This window comes from Dermochelys coriacea, chromosome 17 (assembly GCF_009764565.3).
Source record: "Dermochelys coriacea isolate rDerCor1 chromosome 17, rDerCor1.pri.v4, whole genome shotgun sequence".
Taxonomy (NCBI): Eukaryota; Metazoa; Chordata; order Testudines; family Dermochelyidae; genus Dermochelys; species Dermochelys coriacea.
Genome location: NC_050084.1, coordinates 2,141,237 through 2,164,828, shown reverse-complemented (window position 1 = coordinate 2,164,828; position 23,592 = coordinate 2,141,237). Strand labels below are relative to the sequence as shown.

General features: G+C 51.8%; 2 protein-coding genes and 1 long non-coding RNA gene across 6 annotated transcripts in view; 2 read left to right on the top strand and 1 right to left on the bottom strand.

The window, feature by feature from the left end:
• Window positions 1-8,218: 8,218 nt before the first annotated feature.
• LOC122456952 lies at window positions 8,219-9,824 on the bottom strand. The gene is made up of 2 exons (XR_006276147.1): window positions 9,395-9,824; window positions 8,219-8,555 (listed from the first exon to the last, which is right to left on the bottom strand). It is a non-coding gene; the product is annotated as an uncharacterized LOC122456952 (long non-coding RNA).
• A 9,786-nt stretch (window positions 9,825-19,610) lies between these two features.
• MYO18A (myosin XVIIIA) overlaps window positions 19,611-23,592 on the top strand; it is a 140,298-nt gene continuing 136,316 nt past the window's right edge. For 2 of the 4 annotated variants that reach the window (XM_038375438.2, XM_043499210.1), the window contains exon 1: window positions 19,645-19,722. The gene's annotated coding sequence lies outside the window, so the exon portion shown is untranslated. Of the gene's footprint in view, window positions 19,723-23,592 lie in introns of all 4 variants that reach the window. The other 2 variants (XM_043499226.1, XM_043499225.1) reach the window with 2 other exon arrangements.
• LOC119844791 (40S ribosomal protein S14-like) lies at window positions 22,080-22,954 on the top strand. The gene is given in 3 exon segments (XM_038376151.2): window positions 22,080-22,345; window positions 22,347-22,418; window positions 22,420-22,954. Coding segments are annotated over 3 exon segments (858 nt in total). The 3' UTR covers window positions 22,940-22,954.

The window sequence follows — 23,592 nt, the reverse complement described above, 5'->3', positions numbered from 1 at the left end:
GGTGGGTGAGGGACCAACTTCTGGTGTGGAAGGTACAGGCTTCGAGCTTTACAGAGCCCTGCTTCCCCTCTGGGGAGGGTAACCAGAGCCTCTGAGCTAAAATCCAAGCTGGGCAGATGGTTCGGCGTGTGCCAGAGGAGACCCCTTCTCTTGGCGATTTGCAGAGCGGCTCGGGGGGTGTTTGTGCGCTGCAGGAGACCTGCTGTGTCTTAGCAGAGCCCCAGCCTGTGAGCTCTCTGGGCAGGGGCTGTCTCTTGGGGAGGATGGAGGGGGGGGCTTGCAGAGCAAAGCCCTGCTCTGTGCCTGGGAGCCGGGGCACCACTGTTAAATACTCCCCTGCTAGCTATCAGAGTCCTGCAGAAAGTGTCTCAACAGCAGCCTGCGTCCAGCCTAGACTGGTGGCCTCACACTCCATAACTGGGGCCCCGATCCTGCCTGTCCCAGCGCTTTTTAGTAACCATAGTAACCAGATCTCTCTCTGTCCCATCCCTGCCCTGGGGTCATCCCAAGTGGCCTGGTGTGAGTGTGTTTCAACCCAGGCCCAGCCACTGCTGACCCCGGCAAGCCATGAGTCCTCGGGGCTGGCAGGCTCCTTCTTTCCCCTGGCTGGACGGGCTGGGCTCCTTGCGGCCAGGGCCCTGTGCCGGGACATGCCAGGTCAGACCCGTGTTCGCTGTGAGGCTGCCAGGGCCTTCGCATCGAGCGCAGCGAGGTGGCGGCCTGCCCTGCAGCGGTCTCCAAACAAGTGAAGTCATGACAAGCTGCCGGCTCAGCGCTTTGCTCCCCGCGGCACAATGCGGCCGCTGTGACGTCTGACTGCCCCTTTTGTTTGGCTCTAAGCAGTGAGAGGGACAAACAAAGCGCCCTGTCAGCTCCACCTGGGCCTGGCTATTGTCCTAGCAGGGCTCTGTAGGCCGGGCTTCCTCCCCTGCCCCTGCCCCTACCAAGGGGCACACAGGGGCCCTGGCTCTCAGAGCTGCCATTGCCAGGGGACTCTGGGCCGAGGGAGGGGCCCTCACCTAGCAGGAACATTCCTGGAGCGGGGGGAACATACAGCTATCTTTTCAATGAGAAAGTCTCCCCCTGGGATGCCCCCAGTGCCCCAATCCTCCCCCATAGTGTCTGCCCCCACCCCCCTAAATGTCCTCTCAGGGTGTCTGCCCCAGAACCGGTTCTAGGCACCAGCAAAGCAAGCACGTGCTTGGGGTGGCACAATTCCAGGGCTGGCATTCCAGCCACCCTTTTTATTTTGCTTGGGCAGCTGCGCTCTTGGAGCTTGGGGCGGCAAATTTTTTGCTTGGGGCGGCAAAAATCCTGGAGCTGGCCCTGGTCTGCCCTCAAATTCCTCCCTCTCCTCAGTCCCCAGTGTAGCGTCTGCCCCTCAGACCTCCCCCTGCAGTGTCTCCCCTGCAGGGGCTGAGCCCTAGAGCACTCCCCCAAGGGACCCTGGTGCTGCTGACCCCAATCCTAGGGCCAGGAATTAATGTCTCAGATGCAGCACATTGGGGCTGGGGGATCTCCCACAGTATTCTTGCCAGTAAGTTAAAGAAGTATGGGCTGGATGAATGGACGATAAGTTGGATAGAAAGCTGGCTAGATTGACGGGCTCAACAGGTAGTGATCAGTGGCTCCATGTCTAGCTGGCAGCTGGTATCAAGTGGAGTGCCCCAAGGGTTGGTCCTCAGGCTGGTTTTGTTCAATATCTTAATGACCTGGAGGATGGCGTGGATTGCACCCACAGCAAGTTTGCAGATGACACTAAACTGGGAGGAGAGGTAGATACACTGGAGGGTAGGGATAGGATACAGAGGGACCTAGATAAATTAGAGGATTGGGCCAAAAGAAATATGATGAGGTTCATCAAGGACAAGTGCAGAGTCCTGCACTTAGGATGGAAGAATCCCAGGCACTGCTACAGACTAGGGACCGAATGGCTCAGCAGCAGTTCTGCAGAAAAGGATTAGGGATTACAGTGGACAAGAAGCTGGATATGAGTCAACAGTGTGCCCTTGTTGCCAAGAAGGCCAATGGCATTTTGGGCTGTATAAGTAGCAGCATTGCCAGCAGATTGAGGGACGTGACTGTTCCCCTCTATTCGACATTGGTGAGGCCTCATGTGGAGTCCTGTGTCCAGTTTTGGGCCCCACACTACAAGAAGGATGTGGAAAAATTGGAAAGAGTCCAGTGGAGGGCAACAAAAATTATTAGGGGACTGGAACACATGACTTATGAGGAGAGGCCGAGGGAACTGGGATTGTTTAGTCTGCAGAAGAGAAGAATGAGGGGGGATTTGATAGCTGCTTTCAACTACCTGAAAGGGGGTTCCAAAGAGGATGGATCTAGACTGTCCTCAGTGGTAGCAGATGACAGAACAAGGAGTGATGATCTCAAGTTGCACTGGGGGAGGTTTAGGTTGGATTTTAGGAAAAACTTTTTCACTAGGAGGGTGATGAAGCACTGGAAAGGGTTACCTGGGGAGGTGGTGGAATCTCCTTCCTTTGAGGTTTTCAAGGTCAGGCTTGACAAAGCCCTGGCGGGGATGATTTAGTTGGCGATTGGTCCTGTTTTGAGCAGAGGGTTGGACTAGATGACCTCCTGAGGTCCCTACCAAACAGAGATGAAAGGAAGCTGGTATGCCCCGGTACGGCGTACCGGTAAGAGCCGGTGCGCCGTACCAGGACCGGCTTTCCAAGAGGGCAATTTAAAGCCCTGGGGTAGCGGCAGCAGGTCTCTGGTGGGAATTTAAAGGGCCTCAGAGCTCCAGCTGCTGCTACTGCCCCGGGGCCCTTTAAATCCTGGTCTGAGCCCCACTGCCGCTACCCCGGGGCTCGGGCAATAGGGCTCAGGCCAGGATTTAAAGGGCCCGGGGGGGGGTAGCGGTAGCCGGAGCTCCGGGGCCCTTTAAATCCCTACCAGAGCCCCACTGCCGCTACCCCAGGGCTCAGGCAGCAGGGCTCAGGCAGCTGCTACCACAGCAAAGCCCCAGGCCCTTTAAAGCTCTGCCAGAGCCCAGAGCTCTGGGGTAGCGGTGGCAGCCGGTAGCCCCCAGGGCTCCTCAGAGATTTAAAAGGCCCAGGGCTCTGCTGCGGTAGCGACAGCTGGAGCCCTGGGCCCTTTAAATCTTGATTTAAAGGGCCGGGGGATTTAAGGCCCCGCCTCTTCCGGTTGAGGCCATGTCCCTTGCTCAGGACTCTGGCATACTGGTAAGTTCTCTAACTTGCTTTCACCCTGCTTCCAACCCTGATATTCTGTGATTCTATGATCCCAAAATCCAGCAAGCTCTGATGCAACAGGAGGCAGCTCCATGCTCTGGGCATGTGGAGGGGAAACGGGGCAGCCTGAAGTCCCAGGTAGGGCACAGCAGCTCTCAGTACCGCTGGGGAGGAGAACACCGAGCAGCAGTGCGATTGCCAAGCCCCTGCCCTAAGGGCTGCGGGCTGCGAACCCTCCACCAGGGATGGGAGACAGGAGGAGCAGGGAAGCGCCCCAGCATGGGGAGAATTGATTAAGGCTTGTAGGAAGAAGCCAGCCTCAAAGTGGGTTATTACTCCTAGTGTCACAGGACTAGGGCTCGATGGTGATTTGGGCCACAAACCCACACAGGGGACAAGCCCCTCGTCATGTCCACACGTGGGCGACACCGTGCACTGGGGCAAGTGGAAACTGGGCACCTTTCCTGCTTACCCTGGAACAGGGAAGTGGGGAGTAGGTGGAGCCCGGGCTTTGACCCCCAAAACGCCAGTCGGCACAGCTGAGCTTGCATGGGGTGTGGTTCCGCTCTCCTGGAGGGGGCTTGTCTGAGGCACCTGTCTGGCTCAGGGCTTTGCCTGAAGGCACAATTTAGCGCTCAGAAAGGCTTTTACAAACTGAGTATTATTAACCTGGAGAAAATCTGCCCCTAATAGGTGAGGAGGGAGAGGAATCTGCTGATGAACGACTGATCCCAGAGCTGTTGGGTCTTAAACTGTCTTCAACAAGAACAATAAGGAACATGCCTGTTTCCCCAAGCGCCCGACAGACAATCACACTGTCTTATTGAGTTTTAAGGCCAGAAGAATCTCACCCAGCGATTCTTGCATTGAGCACAGACCCTCCGTTTGGGCTACAGCATTTCCTTCCGAACTTCCTTGGGTCTGGACTGAAGGATATCATGTGACTGAGAACCCCCAGAACCCTTGGTGGGTTGTTAATGGTTAATTCCCCCCCGCTAGAAAATTGTGCCTTAGCTCTAGTTTGTTCCAGTCTGAATTTCAGCTTCCAACCATTCGATCTTGTTCTGCTTTTTGCTGCTAGAATAAAGAGTTGCCGCCGATCAAAAATCTCTTCCCCAGATAGGCCCTTATAGCCCATGATCCAGTTCCTTCTCAGCCTTCTCCTGGGTGAGATAAATCAATTGAACGTCTTTAGTCTCTTGCTCTGAAGCAAGTTCCCAGACCCTGAGTCCTTCTTGTAGCAATAAACCCATTTCTGAACCAGTTCCAATTTGTCAGCCTCCTGTCTGAACAATCTCCTCCTTGCTGCCATAGATACTTGTGTGAGCTCTCTGCCCTGCTTTGGTGCTCAGATGCTTTTCAGAGCACAGAAGGTCCAGCGAGTCTCTGGATTTACGCTTGCTCCAGAGACCTTCTCCTCTAGTTGAGATACGGACAGTGTGCACTGAAGTCATCTCAGGCTAGACTCTGCCGTCCCTACTCATGGTAAGTAGCACCTCACTCTGCAAGTACCCTGGGGGAGTAAAGCACTACTCAGTGTGAGTAACAGTGGCAGATTCTGTCCCTTTCCTAGCACCTCTGTCCCATATTTCAACCAGCAATACGGGTTCCTGTAATAACAGTCACAGGATGTGGCTCTTTAAGCTGCAACTTCGGGTGGCCTACATGTGCCAGCAGACTTGGACAAGTCCTCTGTGACACACCTAGTTAGCAGCACGCAGTTGGCTCCCTTTTCATATCCATGACGTTTGTCTGACAGCAATCCGGGAATGGGGATAAAGTGAGTGCAGAATCGGGCCCCCTGGTGTTGTCATACCACGTCTGGCCACTGGAGGGAGCGCTAATGACAAGAAATGAGCTAGTCCGTTGTGCCCAGGCCTCCCAGTGGACACACGCGCCCAAGTGGCCTCTGACCCTGCTGGCTGCAGAGCTTTGTCCCTTGCAAGAGCCACCGAGGCACCCCCAGCCAGACACAGCAAGAGCGTGGGGTGGGGTGGGGCGGGGTGGGGCAGGGCAGGGAGGGGGGAAGAGCAGAAACTTTCCCTGATGGTCTCATTTGGGACAGGGGTGGGAGGGGAGGCTGGTTCTTCATCCTTGAGCCGTGAGGTGCTCAGATCCTGCAGTGCCGGGAGCTGAAGAGGGACACAGGCTGGGCAGCTCAATGGGGGCCTAGTCTGCGCCCCTGCAGGGGGACGAAGGAAAATGAAATGCTCCCTGTAAAGCTGGGCTGTGCTCCTACAGCTGCTGGTTTATTTAGTCTTTGTAGCCAAAGTGAGAGGCTGTTAATGGGGAGCAGACCTAGAGCATCTCCCTGTGATCCTTGTGGCTCCTCGTGCTGCCCATCCATCATCTCCACCAGCTGTCCCTTGCCTTACGCTTGGGGAAGGGGCCGTCCTTGTGCTCTGGTCTGGTCCATGGGGCCTGAGCCGTGACAGGGCACCTAGGCACCAGCACCATACAGACAGTAGGGAACAGTGATGGTCTGGAACAGACAGGAAAGGTGACAGCCAACCTGGCAAGAGGCGCAGTGGTGGTCGGTGTGGCAGGCTGGGAGCTGCTGAACGCAGCTGCCACGGCACCATAACGTTCATGAGGGACACAGGCAGGAATCTGCTACCCTGTCTCAGACCTTGTCTCCCAATCTAACCACCTCCACGCTGGGGCTGCACCATTTACGGTTCTCCAAACCAATACAACTATGCCAAGGCCAGCCCTAAGTCTATGGCTTCAGGTCACTGCCTCCGCCACACCACTGCAGGAGTCATGTGCCCAGCCATGGGATCTTTTGGAGCAGCATCTGGTGGGTACAGGGCACACGCTTGTCCCTGGAACCCCACTGCCCATAGGCTGAGCATGTGAATTCCCCGCTCGCCCTGCCATGCTCTCCCCTAGCCAGCACAGCCCCAGAGGCAGCCACACCCTCTGCTGTCAGCTTGCCCTTTCACTGTGTACATTTGCTGACCATTTGGTTGAATTTCTGGCCATTTGAGTTCACCTCGGGTCGTGCCAGCTCGGTCTGGAAGAATAGGGCCTGTGGGGTGTCCCATCCACCCCACAGCATTCCCCACCTCAGAGAGGTGAGAGAGTTGCCTTTTCTGCCTGGCGAAGGGCGCTGTCTGCGAGGGCTCCCCAAAGGGCCTGTCAGATGGCTCTCCAGACCCTGCTCCTGCAAGAGGCTCTGCTAGTGCATGAGTCTGGGGACTTTCTCCTAAAAAGCTCAGCTCAGCTCCCCTCCCCTCTGTGCTGAAGCCTGATGCAATATCCCAGCCTGAGAGGAGCCAGTCCCTTGCAAAGGCAGGTTCCCCAGGCTGGATCTAAGTTCTTTGGCTGGAGCTGAGGATAACTCTGTGAAGTTGCACTCTATATGATTTTATTAAAGTATGCTGATGAGTGTGAATATAATGTAACTAAATATGCTTCATGCAAAAGGTCTCTTGTAAGGTATCATTACAAACCTTATAATCTACTGAGTGTGGTCACCCTGTTTGTATAAATGTATCACTCTTGTATCTGAAACTAGAAATATAAAATATAACTCTGAGGCCTATTGTAATTATGCAAAGTGTGGGCCATTAATGGTGGTTTGGAATCTTGATGACTCCCATTAACCAGGACAATTGTCTGTAGATGGCTCTGTTTACTTGTAAGCCTTCCTGTATACATGTGTGCTGGCAAGTGGGTAATGAAGTCTTACAGTGACATGTGATCATGTCACCTGAACTGGAATCCATCTTTAACCTGGTGCTTAAACCCTGGTGGGAACCCAGAGGGACAAAGGATTTGCACCTTATGCAAAAGATATATAAGTGGGTCGAACAGAACAAGGGGAGGCAGCCATCATGAGAAATCCCCCAGCTACCACCTGAGCTGGAACAAGGGCTGCACCAGGGGAAAGGACTGTGCCCAGACTAGAAAGGTGTCTGGTCTATGAAAGGAATTTATTGAAACGTCTCAGAGTGAGATTTTATCTGTATTCACTTTTTATTACTGTACTAGATTTAGACTTGTGTGTGTTGTTTTATTTTGCTTGGTAATTCACTTGTTCTGTCTGTTACTACTTGGAACCACTTAAATCCTACTTTCTGTATTTAATAAAATCACTTTTTACTTATTAATTAACCCAGAGTATGTATTAATACCTGGGAGAGAGATATGCACAGTTGTTCTCTCCATCAGTGTTATAGAGGGCGAACAATTTATGAGTTTACCCTGTATAAGCTTTATACAGGGTAAAATGGATTTATTTGGGATTTGGACCCCATTGGGAGTTGAGCATCTGAGTGTTAAAGACAGGAACGCTTCTGTAAGCTGCTTTCAGTTAAGTCTGCAGCTTTGGGGCCCATGGTTCAGACCCTGGGTCTGGGCTGAAGCAGACTGGTGTGTCTGGCTCAGCCAGACGGTGCTGGAGTCTCAAGCTGGCAGGGAAAGCGGGGGCAGAAGTAGTCTTGGCATATCAGTTGGCAACCCTAGGGGGGTTTCTGTGATCCAACCCGTCACAAACACCTCAGACCGGGGCTGGGGTTTGCCGAAGGCTGCATGGTACTCACATAAGGATTGTGCTGTCAGATCCAGCTGGAGCCCAGGGCAACTGGCTTTTCTAGATCCTAGGGATCCCCAACAGGAGAAACCCTTTAGCAGCACAGAATGAATTCCCTTCTTTTCTAGTCTCTATAGGTTCTCCAACCCCAAGCACAATAGTATCTGATCTTATATTTATAAGAAGCACACGGGATCTTTATAGGGGAGAAGGCAGCACACTGCATTTATTGAGAATACAACAGTTAGCATATGCTTTTCGATCACACACACACAGACACACACACAGACACTCCCCCCCCCCATGAACACAGTCCTACCAGCTGATGATTATCGTTACCAGTCCAAGTCTGGATCAATCTAGCGGCCAGTCAGATTGGTCGCATGTGGAGCAGGGCTCTGTCGGTCGTGAGGCAAGACAAACCGAAAGTCCCATGGCCAAGCACCCTGTTCTTATAATCTTTTTTTTCCTCTGTTGAAGTCTATGGATTTTGCTGTGTCAGTTTGTGACCGGTTACTCCTTAATTGATGTATCTTTTGATGTTAACGTTCCAAAACACCTCTCCGAAGGTCATCCTGTCCTGGTTTTGATTTAATCAATTGTCTTGTCTTTAGGGGTGTCAGCCTCCACCTCAGGGTTGTCAATCTGCCCTTCCTTCATTATGGATGCACGTTGATAGTTCTCTGATGTCATTAAGTTTCTTCACTCCTTCTTCCTTGACCATCTAGCTATAACAATGACCTTCACACCTTATCTTTTCCTGATGCATACATTCCTCATTCACACACACAGTCTTTCACAGAGACCTTTAAGAATACAAACAGCAGTAGTTTATATTAAGGGAAAACACACTGTAAATTAAAACTTACTACATCTTATAACCAAAACAATTCACATTGGGGCCCAGGCCTTCAACATTCCTCTAATATGCTTAACATAGGCACGATATAAGATCCTATCTCTTACTAACTAAACCTTAAAAACATCTAAAAGGGCCTAATTTGTGATGCATGGGAACCAGAATCTCTCATAGTTCCAGAGGGTCATTCCTTTCTGCTATTCAAGAAGGGTGGCTGGCAGGAAGATCCAATCATATATTAATTCTTATAGTACAAATATAAAATCCTGCTCCTACACTGAACCCCATCCATCAGCACACTAAGCAATGCAGCTAGCATCTCTCACGTTTGGTCTGCTTTCTTGTCCTCTCCCCAGGGGGAGGATTGTGTGTACAGTGGAGTGGTTTTGTTTTGGAAAGTTTTTTTAACATACACACTGCTCCAGGTTTGTGTCAGAGAAGGCCGGTGGGAGCAGGGCCCCTGGGGAGGTTTGGGGTGGCCCTGAGTTCCTGCGGGTTTGTTCCGCGGTCTGGGACCAGCCCCGCAGGACGCTGTTTGCTGCCCAGCTGGGCTCTGCCCCGGTGGTAGAATGTTCCACGGGCCCGAGGGCTGGAGTTATGGACCTCGGTGCCTAGCCCGGAGCCGTAGGCCCTTCTAGATACGCTGAGCCCAGGCTGCTGAGCACCTCGAAGGTCGGACCCGAGACTCAGTATGCTATGGGAAGCCAGCACAGAGAGCTAAATCGCAGCCGCCTCTGGGGCAAAACGCAGGGGCTGCAACAGTGCACAGCTACCCCCATTCCTTACCCAAGTGCCACGGCTACTGCTCAGCTGGGAGTCTGCTACTGATTTCAGCCAAACTGCTGCCTGCCCAGTGTGATCTGTAGGGTGACCAGACAGCAAATGTCAAAAATCGGGATGGGGTGTAATAGGAGCCTATATAAGAAAAAGACCCCAAAATCAGGACTGTCCTTATAAAATCGGGACATCTGGTCACCCTTGCAATCTGCCACAAACAAACTGTAACCCACCCCTAGGCTGAACGGAGACAGGGTGCAAGCTTGGGTTACCCTGTCCGATACTCATGGATGGAGAAATCCGGGTGCAGCCACAAGGTATGTGCCCTTCCCATTCAGGCATAACCAGCTGTTGTGCTATCTCTGAATTGTACCCAGGCCCTCTGCTCTCCTGGCCAGCCCCAGCCCTGGAGGAGCTGCACTTCCAGCTAGACAGGCGGTTCCTGGACTTCTCAGCCCCACGTGTCCAAGACAAAAGGAAAGCACAAAATGTAGTGCTGACAAAGGCAGGCAGCTGTGTCATAGTCCCCTCCCCCCACTGCAAGGCCTGTGTCTAATCTGCCTATTCAATGCTGGGCCTGCTGGCCACAGCCTATCTGGAGGAGTGGCCCAGGGTGTGCTGCCGGCTCCCTGTGGCGCTGACAAGGCTCTCTGGTTATGCCCTTTAACTCTCTGCTCCTTGCTGGGCAACCGCGGTGCGGTGGGACAATCTAGCAACTGGGCACTTGCTGCTGTAAATCAGCCTCTCCCTTTACCAGTCGGAGGGAACAAGTGATACTGACATCAGGCAGTGACCTGGGGAGGGTGTGCACTGCCCTGAGAGCTAGGTGTGAGTGGGGGGGAATGCTGGGATTGTAAAGATGGAACTTGCCTCTCTCCTGGGGTTGCAGTTCACTGCTGGGAGCAGCCTGTCGGAGCCCATGGCCCTGGTCTCAGTAGCACTGGCAGGGCCAAGCCCTTGGTTAATATATTACACAGAAATTACTTTCCTTGTCCCTCCACTCTCCCTAGCATTCAGAGGCGGGCAGCATTGAAACAGGGCCTTTTGCTCTCTGCAACTGTGTTCAGGGGGTGAACCAGCTGATCGATTTCTAACGAGACCTAGGCTGGACAGAGAGTAGTCCAAGGGCATGCATGTCCCCTCCGAGCCCTTACACTGGATGGACGTGCACCAAGTTCCTCATTATGCTACTGCAAATTCAGGGGTGCACAACACAGGCCCAAAGCTGCTCGAGAGCAGTAGCTTCCCATCTTTTGGGGTAACTGCCCCCGAGGGCACTTTCGTTCTGCAGGGGTGGGTGCTGCAGAAATGCCTGTGTGAGAAATGCAAGACGAGGGCTAAACTGCACCATTCAGCGCACCGTACTCTGACCGCAACAGAGCTAGGTTGGGCAAGCGGCTGGAGCAGTCTCAGCTTCCGTGCGGGCTAGAGCACATGCAATGGAACAGGAGGTGGACAGCAGTGACAGGAGCCCGGAGGAGTGCTCCTCCATGCCTGAGGCGCTGGTGTGGCAGGGGCATCAGTGGGAAGATAGCTGTTTTGTATTTTTCATTCCCACACCTCGCTGGTCATGCTGGGCAAGAGCAAAGTCCCCTGTCAGTTCACAGGACATCAGGTCAGTTCTACACTTCCCTGCAAACTGAAATTCAGGTGCAAGCACAAGTGGCAATAGCCACTCTCTGAGAGCTGGGCCCTCACCAGTCACAGACAGACACATGCGCAGGGGAGTGGAATTATTGTTTCCTCCAAAACCTGAAAGACAGTAACTCCAAAGCAATCCCAGTCTTGTTCTCTGCAGGGGCCCCTGCCTCCCTGAGTTTGCTTGCAGTTTCTCAACCCTGCCCTAGGTGTGGGTCAAGCCTGGGGTGTTTGTTAGTCAGAGGTTATTCTTTTCACAGCCACCAAATGTGCAGGTAGGATAGCACCACATTCCCACAGTTGTTACTCCTTTGACATCAGGAATGACGCTGGCTCCTCACGCCCATGTCCATCTAGGTCAATGAGCTTTGAGCTCCTTCGATGAATGGTGCAATACAGCATGCAAAGAGTTAGTGGGTGAGTGTGCAGATGCCCACGTACAAGTGGCTTGGTCCTAGCAGTTCTCTCAGTAACTCTCCCTGATTGGCATGTCAAGGCCTTTTGATCGCCCAGGCCGGGTAACTGGGCAGTGCACCTCTCACTCCCATGTGGGATGTCCATTTAGCACAGCTGGGGTGGTGCCTCCTTCGGGTTTGTGATGCACCTTCCCCCTTTACTGGTGCCAGGAGAGAGCTGCCAGTCACTGGTGCTCTTTAGGGTGACCAGGTAGCAAGTGTGAGAAATCAGAACACTTTTTTTTTGGGGGGGGGGGTTTGTCTAGTTGTGTATATAAAAGAAAGCCCCTAATTTCGGGTCACCATGTGCTATCAGCAGTGACGTGGTCTGTCCGGTATGCTGTCAGTCTGGCCACTGCCCCTCACTGCAGCCTCCTCCTCCTGTCAGAGAGAAGCCGCGCTGCCGGCATGGGACCAGGGAGTTCGCTGTTCTGGTGGATTCTAGCACCTGACTAGCCTGATCCCCACCGTACATTCGTGTCTGCAAAAACCGGCCCTTTTTGTCCTCTGCAAACCACTTACAATGAATGTTTGAGGCCATTTAGTGATGTGCTCAGCCCGTTCCCCAAGCTGGCCCAGCAGAGAGATGCGAAAGGGCCTTAGGTAAGCCGCACCTTTCAGCTTTACTTCACACTCCACTTCAGAGAAGAGACCCTTCTCAGCAAGGCACCGCCTGCTCTGAAAGGGGGTCCCTCTATGTCTATCTCAGCATGGCTTTTAAGGGTTACCCCTTCACCTCACTGAATACTGAATGGGTGTTTTTTCATGCATGAGCCGCCCAAAGCTACTTTAGTGTGCTTGGCAGCAGATAAAATCCATGTCAGCTTTCAACTACACATTGAGCACAGGCTGCATATGAAGCTAGAGTCAATTACAGCCCGACTGATCGTGCTCAAGGAGTCGGAATTAACTGCATGGCATAGATGGACATGCACAGACGTTACGGGGATGGGCATCAGGGACTGAACTGTCTGCTCACGTGAAGGCTCAGTCAGGACCCAATTGCTGTCACAACGGTTTGAGTACAACAGGGATTTTGCCTGAATTAGCACTGTAGCCTTTGTCTCTAAATCATTGGTACCCTGCTTGATTCTTTCTGAGCATCTGAACTGCAGGAATCCAGCTCTCTCCTAGTAAACTCCCTCCTGGCAGCTCCACAATCAGTTTCCCAATGTTCCTGCCTCGGGCTTTGTCCGATCAGAGTGTACTGATTCTTCACATCTAGATGCGCTAAGCAAAGTGTGTTTCTTTGCTTTGGCCCCAACTAGGTTGGTGGTAAATTATTTCTTCCTGGATGGAATTGGCCAGAATTGGAGACCTGGGTCACTTCACAGGGCTGTATAAGAACCGGGTGAAGAGCAAAGAAAGAATAGACAAACAGATCTTAACAGTCTGAATATTTGTAATTAGCTCATCAGCATGGGATCTAGGTCCAAATGTCCAGGAGTCACAGCTATTGTGAAATGTATGTAAGAATGGATTAACTGCTATTGCCATTGGAACATGTTTGTGATAATGCTACCATCATAGGGCCCATTTCACCTCATGTTAGATGGATCCTGGCAGAACCCTCAAGGTCCTGTGTTCTCCTGCATTAGCTCACGGATACCTCAGGGACAGATGGCGCACCAGGGACATGAATGAGTTGCTTACTGGCTTTGTGAACTTGTTGGTTTTCCGCATCCTGCTCTGTACTCACTTCACTTGTTCCCCACAGGCTTCCCCACGGGGCACCGGGCAGCTCTGGGTCAGCCGTTTATGGCAGCCCAGCACCACGCCCCTGCCAGTGGAAAGAAATACCTGATGACACTTCTCATTTCCCGAAGCCTCCTGGTCAACGTGGTGGGAGTTGCTGGCGATGGCGCCAATGGTCCTAATTTACCTGCAATGTCAACTGTGGCAGTTTCACGCTTGCACCCCCCTGTGATTCTGCTTTGGTCTCCACTCCGCCCGCGCTCTTTCCCATGTGCTCCATCAGATCGCCATAGATAAGAGGAAGGGAGTCCGTGTCCTTGAGCTTCTGCAAAGTCTGGTGGCCAGTGAGCAATTGCAGGGGAAGTGTGACCTCAGACAAGGACCTAATGACTGGTCTGAGGGCAAAGCAGCATCCAAGAATCAGGAAAAGGTGATGCAAAAACTCACCAGGATGTCAGTTCAAGGCTCAGCTCATCTTTCAGATTGGGCCTTGGTCACGTATATTGCCCATGTGGCTGTGCAGTTCTGCATGCAGTGAGGATTCTGGGTGGGGCAGCATTACCTCTTTGGGTTTGATGTCTCACCTTTTCCAGTGGGAGACTTACCCCTGCTCAGCCAGGAGAGACTGCTTTATCTGACCATTTCCATCAACTGCGTTGTCGGAGTTGGCCTGGCTGTTCCTTTGGACCCTGACTGAGTTGCATTACGGGGCCGCTCTTGGCTTTTATATCCTCTTGTCAACTTATTCCACCGCTCTGAGCTTATGAGAGAGGAGGCTAGGAATGCAGATCAGAGCCCCTTCTCTTCCCGCTGATGGGCTCCATATTGCAGGCCTCCCTGACGCTGCCTCAGGAGAGAACTCTCTTCAAACCACAGTCTCCTTCAGAAACGATCCCAGTGCGCTTCCCCAAAGAAAAGCCCGATGTCAAATGCAAGCCTGGAAACGGAGCTAGAACACTCTGGCTTTAGAACGTACCATGATCTGTGGATTTATTGGCCTGTGGTTACATTGGCAATGGCCATTGCAAACACACCATAGAAATACACGTGCACAACAGACATGGGTAACAGCTACGCTACAGAACTAATTGCTACACACACCACAAGGGCCATTTAAATGACTGTTTTAACCACATGCTAGGTGGCCAAAGCCCTCGGGCTGCCTTTACCTAGACGCTCCTGTCTCAGAGGCATGCAGTTAACAGTCTTGATCACTCACTGATAAAGTCCAGAGTCCCATTTCAAACTCTGCCCCTAAATTCAGTTCCTGAAGTTCTTCAGCTACTTTGACTTTGCAGAACAGGCTTGCTGTCAGGAGCAGAGGTCTGTGCTGCTTCGGGTAGCGGGATTTTAAATCCCATGGAAGGCAGTGGGACCTGGGCCTCTACCTCCCTTACGCTCCTTTGGAAAGCCCAGCCCTGGCCCTTAGGTTTCTGCAGCTATTTCCAGTTTGCATTGCCCTACATCTCCAAGGTATTTCTGACCACGGCAGTACTATATCAGCCCCTGAAGGTGTGCAGCTGCACCCGATAAGCTGCTTCACCTACATGGGAGATGTCCCAGTTGCAGGGCTAGCTGCTCTGCCGTCCCCTCTCTGGGGCACCCCCCCAAGTATCAGGCCGTGTGTCTTTACCTATCCTGGGGTAGGATTCCAAAATTCTCCACTCCCAGCCTAGGTGCTGGGCGACAGTACCCTGGGCATCCACCATGCTTACCTGGAGGCCTGGCTGAGTTCTGGTTCTTCCCTTCAGGAGTCCGTGCCCAGTGGAGTACTGTGACCAGGGTGGATAAAAATCAATGTGTTTTTTTTAAATAAAAAAAAAATCAGATTTTTTAAATTTAAATCAGATTTTTTTGATAAAATGCTCTTTGAGGAAAAAACCTATCTAAAGATAGTTTTAATTAAGATACATTATAGCTCAAAGACATATCATCCTGGAACAGGGATTATAAATTCTAATTCTATAGTATGAGACAATATATTCATGTAATGTTTAAGAAAAGTTTTGTAAAGGAGTTCCAATAGTTAATGGATTAGGGACCCAATCTGATGGGGTTCCAGGGGCTTATGTATAGATTATTTAGGTTAATATTTCTATCTACCCACTGGGACTCAATGCTCAGTCTAGAAGATACCATCAGAGATGCTTAGTTTTGCAGTTCTCAGACTGTGGATTTGTGTCTCCAGAGATAACATGCTTGTTAACAGCAAAAATAATATTAAATAAATAAATAAATGAATGAATAATATATAGAGGTGAGAAATAACAGATCTCAACTCTATTGTCTCTCTGCAAATTTGTGTACACAGAGCCAATCCCTTACCTCCGCCTAAAAGTGCAAAGTTTCAAAAAGTCCAGTGAATAGAAGATTGTTGGGGGCGGAATAGATCTGGGCAAGGAGAAAAAGTCTGGAGATAAATGTGAGAAGGGAGGGACAGGCAGTAGAAACAAAAGTGAAACTGTTTGAGCAACATATTCCAGAAGTCTTGAGGTCTTTCTGAGTGTAGCCTTTGTTGATTTGAGATCTACCAGACCATTCTCTCACTAGAAGGGAAAATCTATAATGGCAGCAGGCCACAAAAGAGACCCAGTTTGGGAATAAGAACCATTCAAGAAATATATGTTTGCTGATGATGTTTTAAAGAAAGTCACACCAGTGAACTGGTGGAAGTCACTTAAACACTTGGATTCAGAGACTGTTGAAGTGATAATCTCACTTTTAACAGCTGTAACTTCTTCTGCCGGTGTAGAAAGAATATTTTCTTCCTTTGGACTAATTCATTCCAAATTGAGAAATCGTTTGGGACCTGAAAAAGCAGGAAAGCTTGTTTTTCTTTTCCAGATTATGACCAAACAGGAAAACGAAGGTGAAGATGACTGAGTTAGCTGCAGAAGCCAATATGTTAAGTTTCTCATGTTGACCTGGCTGACACAGTCGATTTAATTTGTTGTTGGGTTTTTTTTTAAATATTTCATTTCACTATTTTAGTTAAAAACAATTTTAACAAAAACAAACCTGATTTTAAAAAAACTTGAATGTTTAACTAAATTCAAAAATCCATATGCTTTTTTTGTTACAATATTATATGTTTGCTGTTGAAGAAAAATATCCAGAATACTTAACGTTGTTGTTTTAGTTAAATAAAACAATTTAAAAGTCTGTCTGGTGATGTTCTCCTCCTAATACAGCATGGTAAGAAAATCTTCCAAATATTAATGATTAACCTGTTGAATTGGAGATAGTTCACCTCCCAATGACTTCATAAATATCTGCTTCAATTACCTTTGGTAAATGAAATAATCAAACAATCATTCATTTTCTGATATAGCTGAAAAATTAATCTGAAAAGTTTTCAAAATAAATCACTTAAAAAGGTATAATGTATACCTTCTAAAAATGAAACCTACATCTATCTCTGAGTTGTGAAGAATATGTATTAAGGTTATAACAACCAACAAGAAAGCACTTTTATGTAGAAATCCATGATTAAATCGAGTCTTCCTGACTAGTGATTTAAATCAATCAATTGAAATCAATTTGATTTAAATCAAATCCACCTCTGCGCCACAACGGCCTTCATAGCCAAAGGGCTGCTTATTTTCAACCAAAGGAACAGATCATAAAAGGATTTGAAAAAACAAACTGTCTACGCCAGGTTGGTCTTCCCAAAAGGCTTCCCACCTCTGACAGTAACCCAGGCAGGGGTGTCTTCAGACACCCCCAGTGGGTGCTTGTGTCTCAGCCGGACTCCCCCAGACAACTCCCGCACTCTTGCGAGTTGTCCTTTTTGAGCTGCTGTCGTCCTCTTGCTCGCTCGTCTGTGTTCCTGGGCTGCAGAAGATGGAGATGGAGTCAGAGTCCTCAGAGCCAATGGCTCTGCCATTGTCCCTTAACAACTCTCAGGTGTCTGCTGAGAGGTAGCTGCCTTCTCTTAAGCTAGTCTTTCACTTCCTGCCGGCTTTTCCTTACAACCCTCTCGGAGCCCAACCCAATATATTCACACCGTGACCATCCCAACATCCAGTATCTGTACATCACTACAGAGACACTCCGTATCCATCAAAGGAGCCTGGGCATGTTTCATTTGTTCTAAGATCAGACTGGTTTTACTATGCCGTGCAATTCTAGCCAGATGGATCTGGGTGTGCTTTACACAGAGCTCAGTGGCCCCAGCCCTACACTGCAGCCACCTCTGGGGAAGACCACAGCAGCTCTTTATGACAGGACTTAAAAAATAAATACTGTCTAGCTGAAACTACAAATGATTGTATTTGTTACCGTACCTGTCGTCTGCATGGGGGTTTCTGTGTGGCCCATACCTGTTGTATCTGAGCACATTAGGGGAATTATTTTCATGAGCCCCCAAGAGGCAGAGAAATGCTGTTATCCTCAGAACTGGGAACTGAAAGCCAGAGAAATGAAGTGAGTTGCCCCGTTGTTGTCAAGGCTGTGGGACAGCTGGAAAATGCACCCTGATCTCCTGGGCTCCGTGGCAGGTCCTGAATCCCAAGGACGATCTGCATGGCCCCCTTCTTGCCTTCTGTTTGTCAAGATCACTTATGGCATTTTCTTTTCAATTAGATTCTCCACTTCCCATGGCAGAGTTTGTGTGCACATGCGCATGTGTGTGTTTGTACTGGCAGTGTGAGTGTCCATGTCTCTGTGTGTCATGCTGGCCAGTAAGGGGCTGCGTGGTGCTATATGGTGTGTGTGTGTAGCTTTCCAGTGTATGTGAGAGTGCATGTAAGGATGGCTGGAGAGCGAGTTTGCAAGACCAGTGTGTGTGTGTAAGGCTGGCTGGTGTGAGTGTGTAAGGATGGCCTCTGTGTGTGTCAGGCAGGTTAGTGGGAGTCTGTGATGTTTAAGGCTAGTTGGTGCTTCTGTGTGTATGAGTGCGTAAGGCTGGCTGGTGTCTTGTGTGTGTGTCTGTAAGGCTGGCCAGTGTGTGTGTGTGCGTAAGACTGGATGGTGTGGATGGGTGTGCAAGATTTGTGGGTGTAGAAGGCTGGCCAGCAGAGGTGCAAGGGTGACTGATGGGTATGCAAGGCTGGGAGGCTGTGTACACAAAGTTGGCTGGTGGGGCTGGGTATGTAAGGATGGGCAGTGGTGTTGGGTGTTGAAAGGATATGTGTGTGGTTGCAAGGCAGGCTGGTGGAGATGCAAGGGTGGGTGTGCAATGGGTGTACAAGGGTGGGCGTGCAATGCTGTGGGTGGTGGAGTGGATGTGCAAGGCTAGCTGATGGGCTGGGTGAAAAAGGCTAGAGGCAGAGCAGCTGTGCAAAGCTGAATGTGCAAGGCTGGCAGCTGGGAACGTGTGCAAGGATGTGTGGGGTGGATATGTAAGATATAGCATACAAGGCTGCAGAAGGAGGTGCAGGGGATGTGGGGTGGGCATGCACAAGACTGGATGTTCAAGGCAGAATGTGCAAGGGTGTGGGTGGGTGTGCAAGGCAGAGTACAAGTCTGTGGGGGTGCATAGCTGGGTGTGAGTGTGCAAAGCTATGAGGAGTGTAGAGCTGGGGGCAGGTGTGCAAGGCAGACAGTACATGCAAGGCTGTGGGGGGATGGGTGTGCACAGCTGTGGGTGTGCATGGCTGTGGGGGATGTAGAGCTGGGTGTGGGGGTGCAGGGCGGTGGGGGTGGGGGCTGGGGTGCAGGGCTGGGGGTGCAAGGCTTTGGGTGCACGGCTGTGGGTGTGAGTGCAGGGATGTGGGGGTGCATGGCTGTGGGGGTGGGGGATGGGCGTGCAGGGCTGGGCTGCGGGGCTGTGGGGCAGGGTGTGGGGGGCTGGGCGTACACAGCTGTGGGGGGTGCAGGGCTGCGGGTGGGGGCTGGGGGTGCAGGGCTTTGGGGGGGCTGGGCTGGGGCACTAGGGGTGCAGGGCTGGGTGTGGGGGATGGGCGTGCACAGGCTGTGGGGGGTGCAGGGCTGGGCTGGGAGTTCGGGGCTGGGGGTGCAGGGCTGTGGGGGTGGTGGCTGGGCTGGGGGTTCAGGGGTTGGGGCTGGGGTTGCAGAGCTGGGGGGTGCAGGGCTGCGGGTGGGGGCTGGGGGTGCAGGGCTTTGGGGGGGCTGGGCTGGGGCACTAGGGGTGCAGGGCTGTGGGGGGTGCAGGGCTGGGCTGGGAGTTCGGGGCTGGGGGTGCAGGGCTGTGGGGGTGGTGGCTGGGCTGGGGGTTCAGGGGTTGGGGCTGGGGTTGCAGAGCTGGGGGGGTGCAGGGCTGTGGGTGGGGGATGGGGGAGGCTGGGCTGGGGGCGCTGGGTGTACACGGCTGTGGGGGGGCGGGGCTGGGGGTGCGGGGGGGGTTCGGGGCTGTGGGGGCGGGGCTGGTGCCGCGCGCCGGGCCGGGCCGGGCCGGGCCGGGCCAAGCCAAGCCGCTCCCCTCCCCCCCCGCCGCGGGCCGCCTCCGGGGCCGATCCGGGCCCGTCTCGGCCCCGCCCCCGGCCCGGGCCCGTCTCGGCCGCGCGCCGCGAGCTCCGGCGGCCGGTGAGTGCGGGCGGGCGGGCGGCGGCGGCGCCGGGCGGGGAGGCCGGGAAGACGCGGCCCCAGGTACCGGGAGAGGCGGCGCGGCCCCGGGGCCCAGCCGACGGGGGGCGGGGGCCGCTGCGCCCCCCCCGGGAGTGTGTCAGTGTCACCCGCCCGCCGTGCTGTCTGTGGTGGGGGGAGCGGGCGCGGTGTGTGGGGGAGGGGGTGTCACGCCCTGGGTTCGCGGTCCCGGGGGGGGCGGGCGGGGCAGCCCCCCGCTTGTGGGTGGGGGCCCTGGCCGGGGCTGCGGGGGGCGGGGCTCCGGCGGCGAGGGGGTGACGGTCGCTGTGCCCCAGAGCGGCCAGGGGGGGTTGCGGGGAGCCCCGGCGGCCTGGCCCGCTTCTCCCCCGGGGCCGAAACGGCGGCAGGATGCGGGGGGCTAATGGGGCTAATCCTGGGCGATACGGGGCAGTCTGGGACCGGAAAGCCGGACTCTTCGCACCCGTGTCGGGCTCCCCCCCCCCGCTGCTGCTGGCGGCTTATCTTAAGCGATCACCCTCCTTACAAAAAGAACAGGAGGACTTGTGGCACCGTAGAGACTCTCGCATGTATTTGAGCATGAGCTTTCCTGAGCTACAGCTCACTTCATGGGCTGCATTGTGTGTCAGTGTCACCCGCCCGCCGTGGTGTCTGTGGTGGGGGGTAGGGGTGCGTGTGACCCCCCGTGTAATGCATCCCATGAAGTGAGCTGTAGCTCACGAAAGCTTATGCTCTAATAAATGTGTCAGTCTCCAAGGTGCCACAAGTCCTCCTTTTCTTTTTGCGAATACAGACTAACACGGCTGCTGCTCTGAAACCCTCCTTACAGTAAAGGAGGACTTGTGGCACCTTAGAGACTAACAAATTTATTTGAGCATAAGCTTTCCTGAGCTACAGCTCACTTCGTCGGATGCATTTGGTGGAAAATACAGAGGGGAGATTGATATACACACCCAGAGAACGTGAAACAACGGGTTTATCCTACACACTGTAAGGAGAGCTTTCAGAGTAGCAGCCGTGTTAGTCTGTATTCGCAAAAAGAAAAGGAGTACTTGTGGCACCTTAGAGACTGACACATTTATTTGAGCATAAGCTTTCCTGAGCTACAGCTCACTTCATGCATCCGATGAAGTGAGCTGTAGCTCACGAAAGCTTATGCTCAAATACATTGAGAGTCTCTAAGGTGCCACGAGTCCTCCTTTACTATAAGGAGGGTGATCACTTAAGTTAAGCCATCACCAGCAGCTGGGGGGGGGGGAGGAGGAGGAAAACCTTTCTTGGTGACAAGCAAGGTGGGCCATTTCCAGCAGTTAACAAGAATATCCGAGGAACAGTGGGGGTGGGGTGCTAGCTGACGGTGTTGTAGCCCGACGGGCCCGTGAGAACGGCAATGCCGAGGCTAGGTAAGGGGAGGCCTGTTCACTTGCCTGTAGCCCTTGGGCTGCCGGGCTGTGCCTTTTGGCCTCATGGCTCGAAAGCAGCCAAAAGTATCACTGGGGATGGCTGAGGTTTGATCTGCTGCCTCCTGCCCAGGGGCTTATTGTAAATTAACTTGCTTATATATAGAATAGCAAACCTCTGCTGAGGGGTTCAGAAACTCTGTGGTTTCAGGCAATTATGCAAGATGTAAATTAGCTGGTCAACAAGTGCAGGAACTAAACTTAGGAGATTGACATAAAACAATACTTGCATGCAGCCAGTACTTTGGGGAAGGTAGTGGGCTGTTTTTTTCAGGGGGAAGGGTGGACCTCGGAATTCCCTCTATCAGATGGAACTAAGGAGCTCCAAGCATGGGGGAGGGGTGCTTTAAAAAAAATATACAGGCAGTTTTCTTAGCCATGGCTAGCCATGGATCTGTACAATCTAACTTCGGAAATAGCTATTTGATTCCAGCCAGAGAAACATCTGATCTGTAACAACATATGAAAGACCCTGTCTTTGTAGGGTCTAATTCAAACAAAGCCTTGAACTTTGAACAATAATGAACTCCTCGCTTTACCTTTGTTTGCCATGTTGATTCTGTTTGCTGTGGCAGAAAAGAGCTGCATTTGCTCATCCCTGAAGCTTAAGGTGTCAGAAATGTATCCTAGGTGCAGACCTTGCATCCTGGCAACTGGCAAGAAGGGTCTGAATCACAGTTCCTCTTGTGGGAGAACTGAAACCTTGTTGAATAATTGCTCTCAATTTCTCTCCCACCCAAAACCTAACCCTGTGCTGAATAATTTCTCTGCAATGCACATTTTGTAATTACTATCCAATCTTCGTTTGTAGCCGCCTTTATTACAAAACTGCCCTTGTTTGTGCTGAAGCAGGTATTGCAAGCAACACCTGAGTGTAGCGGACAGGGTTATGGCCTTGTGTAGGGCTCTCAGGGGAGGGTGGAGTGCTGATGTGCAAATACCATGGAAATCCTTCCAGATGGTGTCACCAGTTCAGAGAGTGACACTTCAGACTGTCGACAGTTGTGCTTGTTTGTGTTTAGTGTTCTTAGCCAGATCTGGGGAGTGTTTATCCTTTCTGGTGTTGGGTGCCTGAGAGGATGCACAGAAATAGTACCACATAAGGGTAAGGAGAAGAAGGAAGAGCAGGTCATCAGCTTGGGACCACAGGTTGCCGAAGGGGAAAATGCGTTTGGCGTCTGCCATATCTTTGCTTCCTTCAATGACACTTGTCCGTGTAACTGACCTCTCTGGCAAGGAAACTGTCTGCCGAGTGGCTGGTGGTATTCAGGTGAAGGCTGACAGACGAGTCTTTGCCCTCTGCTGCTATGTTGGCAGCCCAGGATGTTGCCCAGCGGCGCAAGGAGCTGGGCATCACTGCCCTTCACATCAAGCTGCGAGCTACAGGTGGAAATAGGCCCAAGACTCCTGGACCTGGTGCCCAGTCAGCCCTTGGAGCTCTTGCTCGTTCTGGAATGAAGATTGGGCGCATTGAGGATGTCACCCCCATCTCCTCTGACAGCACTCGCAGAAAGAGTGGTTGCCAGGGTCGTCGTCTGCAAACTGTGGCTGGCTTTTGTTTTGTGATTAAATCTCTCAAAGAAAAAACAACAAAAAAACCCAGCAGCCAAAAGGAACAGATCAATCAGCTGGGCTGTTTCCTTCACTGCCCCCATGTTGTCTGCTGGAGGGTGAGCTCACTGCAGGGCCGTGGCCATTGCAAAATACATCAAAAACTACCTCAGGGAAGGGCAGCTCCTTTTGTGTGGGACTTGGATGGAAAGGAATCTGTCTCATCCGGATGCATCTTGGCATATGCATAAGGTTAGGCAGACACTGAGTTACTCCTTGAGATTTGCTAAGGACTCTGGGAAATAGTGCTTTGTAATTAATCTTCCTTATTATAGGGAAATGCTAAATTCTGATTTCCTCAGATTAGTCAATGAACCCTACTGCTGGTAATGATTGGACCTCGAGTGCTCTCAACCCATCCTTTACACTGGTGCAAGTAATGCAAGGTCCCATCTAAATGTGCAGTATAACCTCTTGCTGACTTGGGCCTTATGTCTGCACTTCAGGGTCTGTCTGGACTGCTCATGGAAACAGCATTAGCACCATACTAGTAAGAATCCTAGTCAGCATGGGTCCACACAAATTGATTTTAAAACTGATTAAATTAAATCTGTGCAAACCCCTGTGTGGACACTTCAATTTTGGTTTCATAGTGACTTACTTCTATTTAGTGAAGAACCTGATCCTAATCCGCTTCCGCTAAACTGATATAAATCAGGTTTATATTTTTTTGAGAGAGATTCCATGTAGCTTTTTGCTCTGGTTTAACAAAATCAGTGTCACACCTCTTGTTAAACCAGTGCTGCTTTGCTTAGATGAGCCCTTAGCATGGTTTGCTAAAGAGGTGCTACAACAACTTCCCAGGACAGGCTAGGAAGGGCCTGAAAGATAGCTTTCCTGTGTG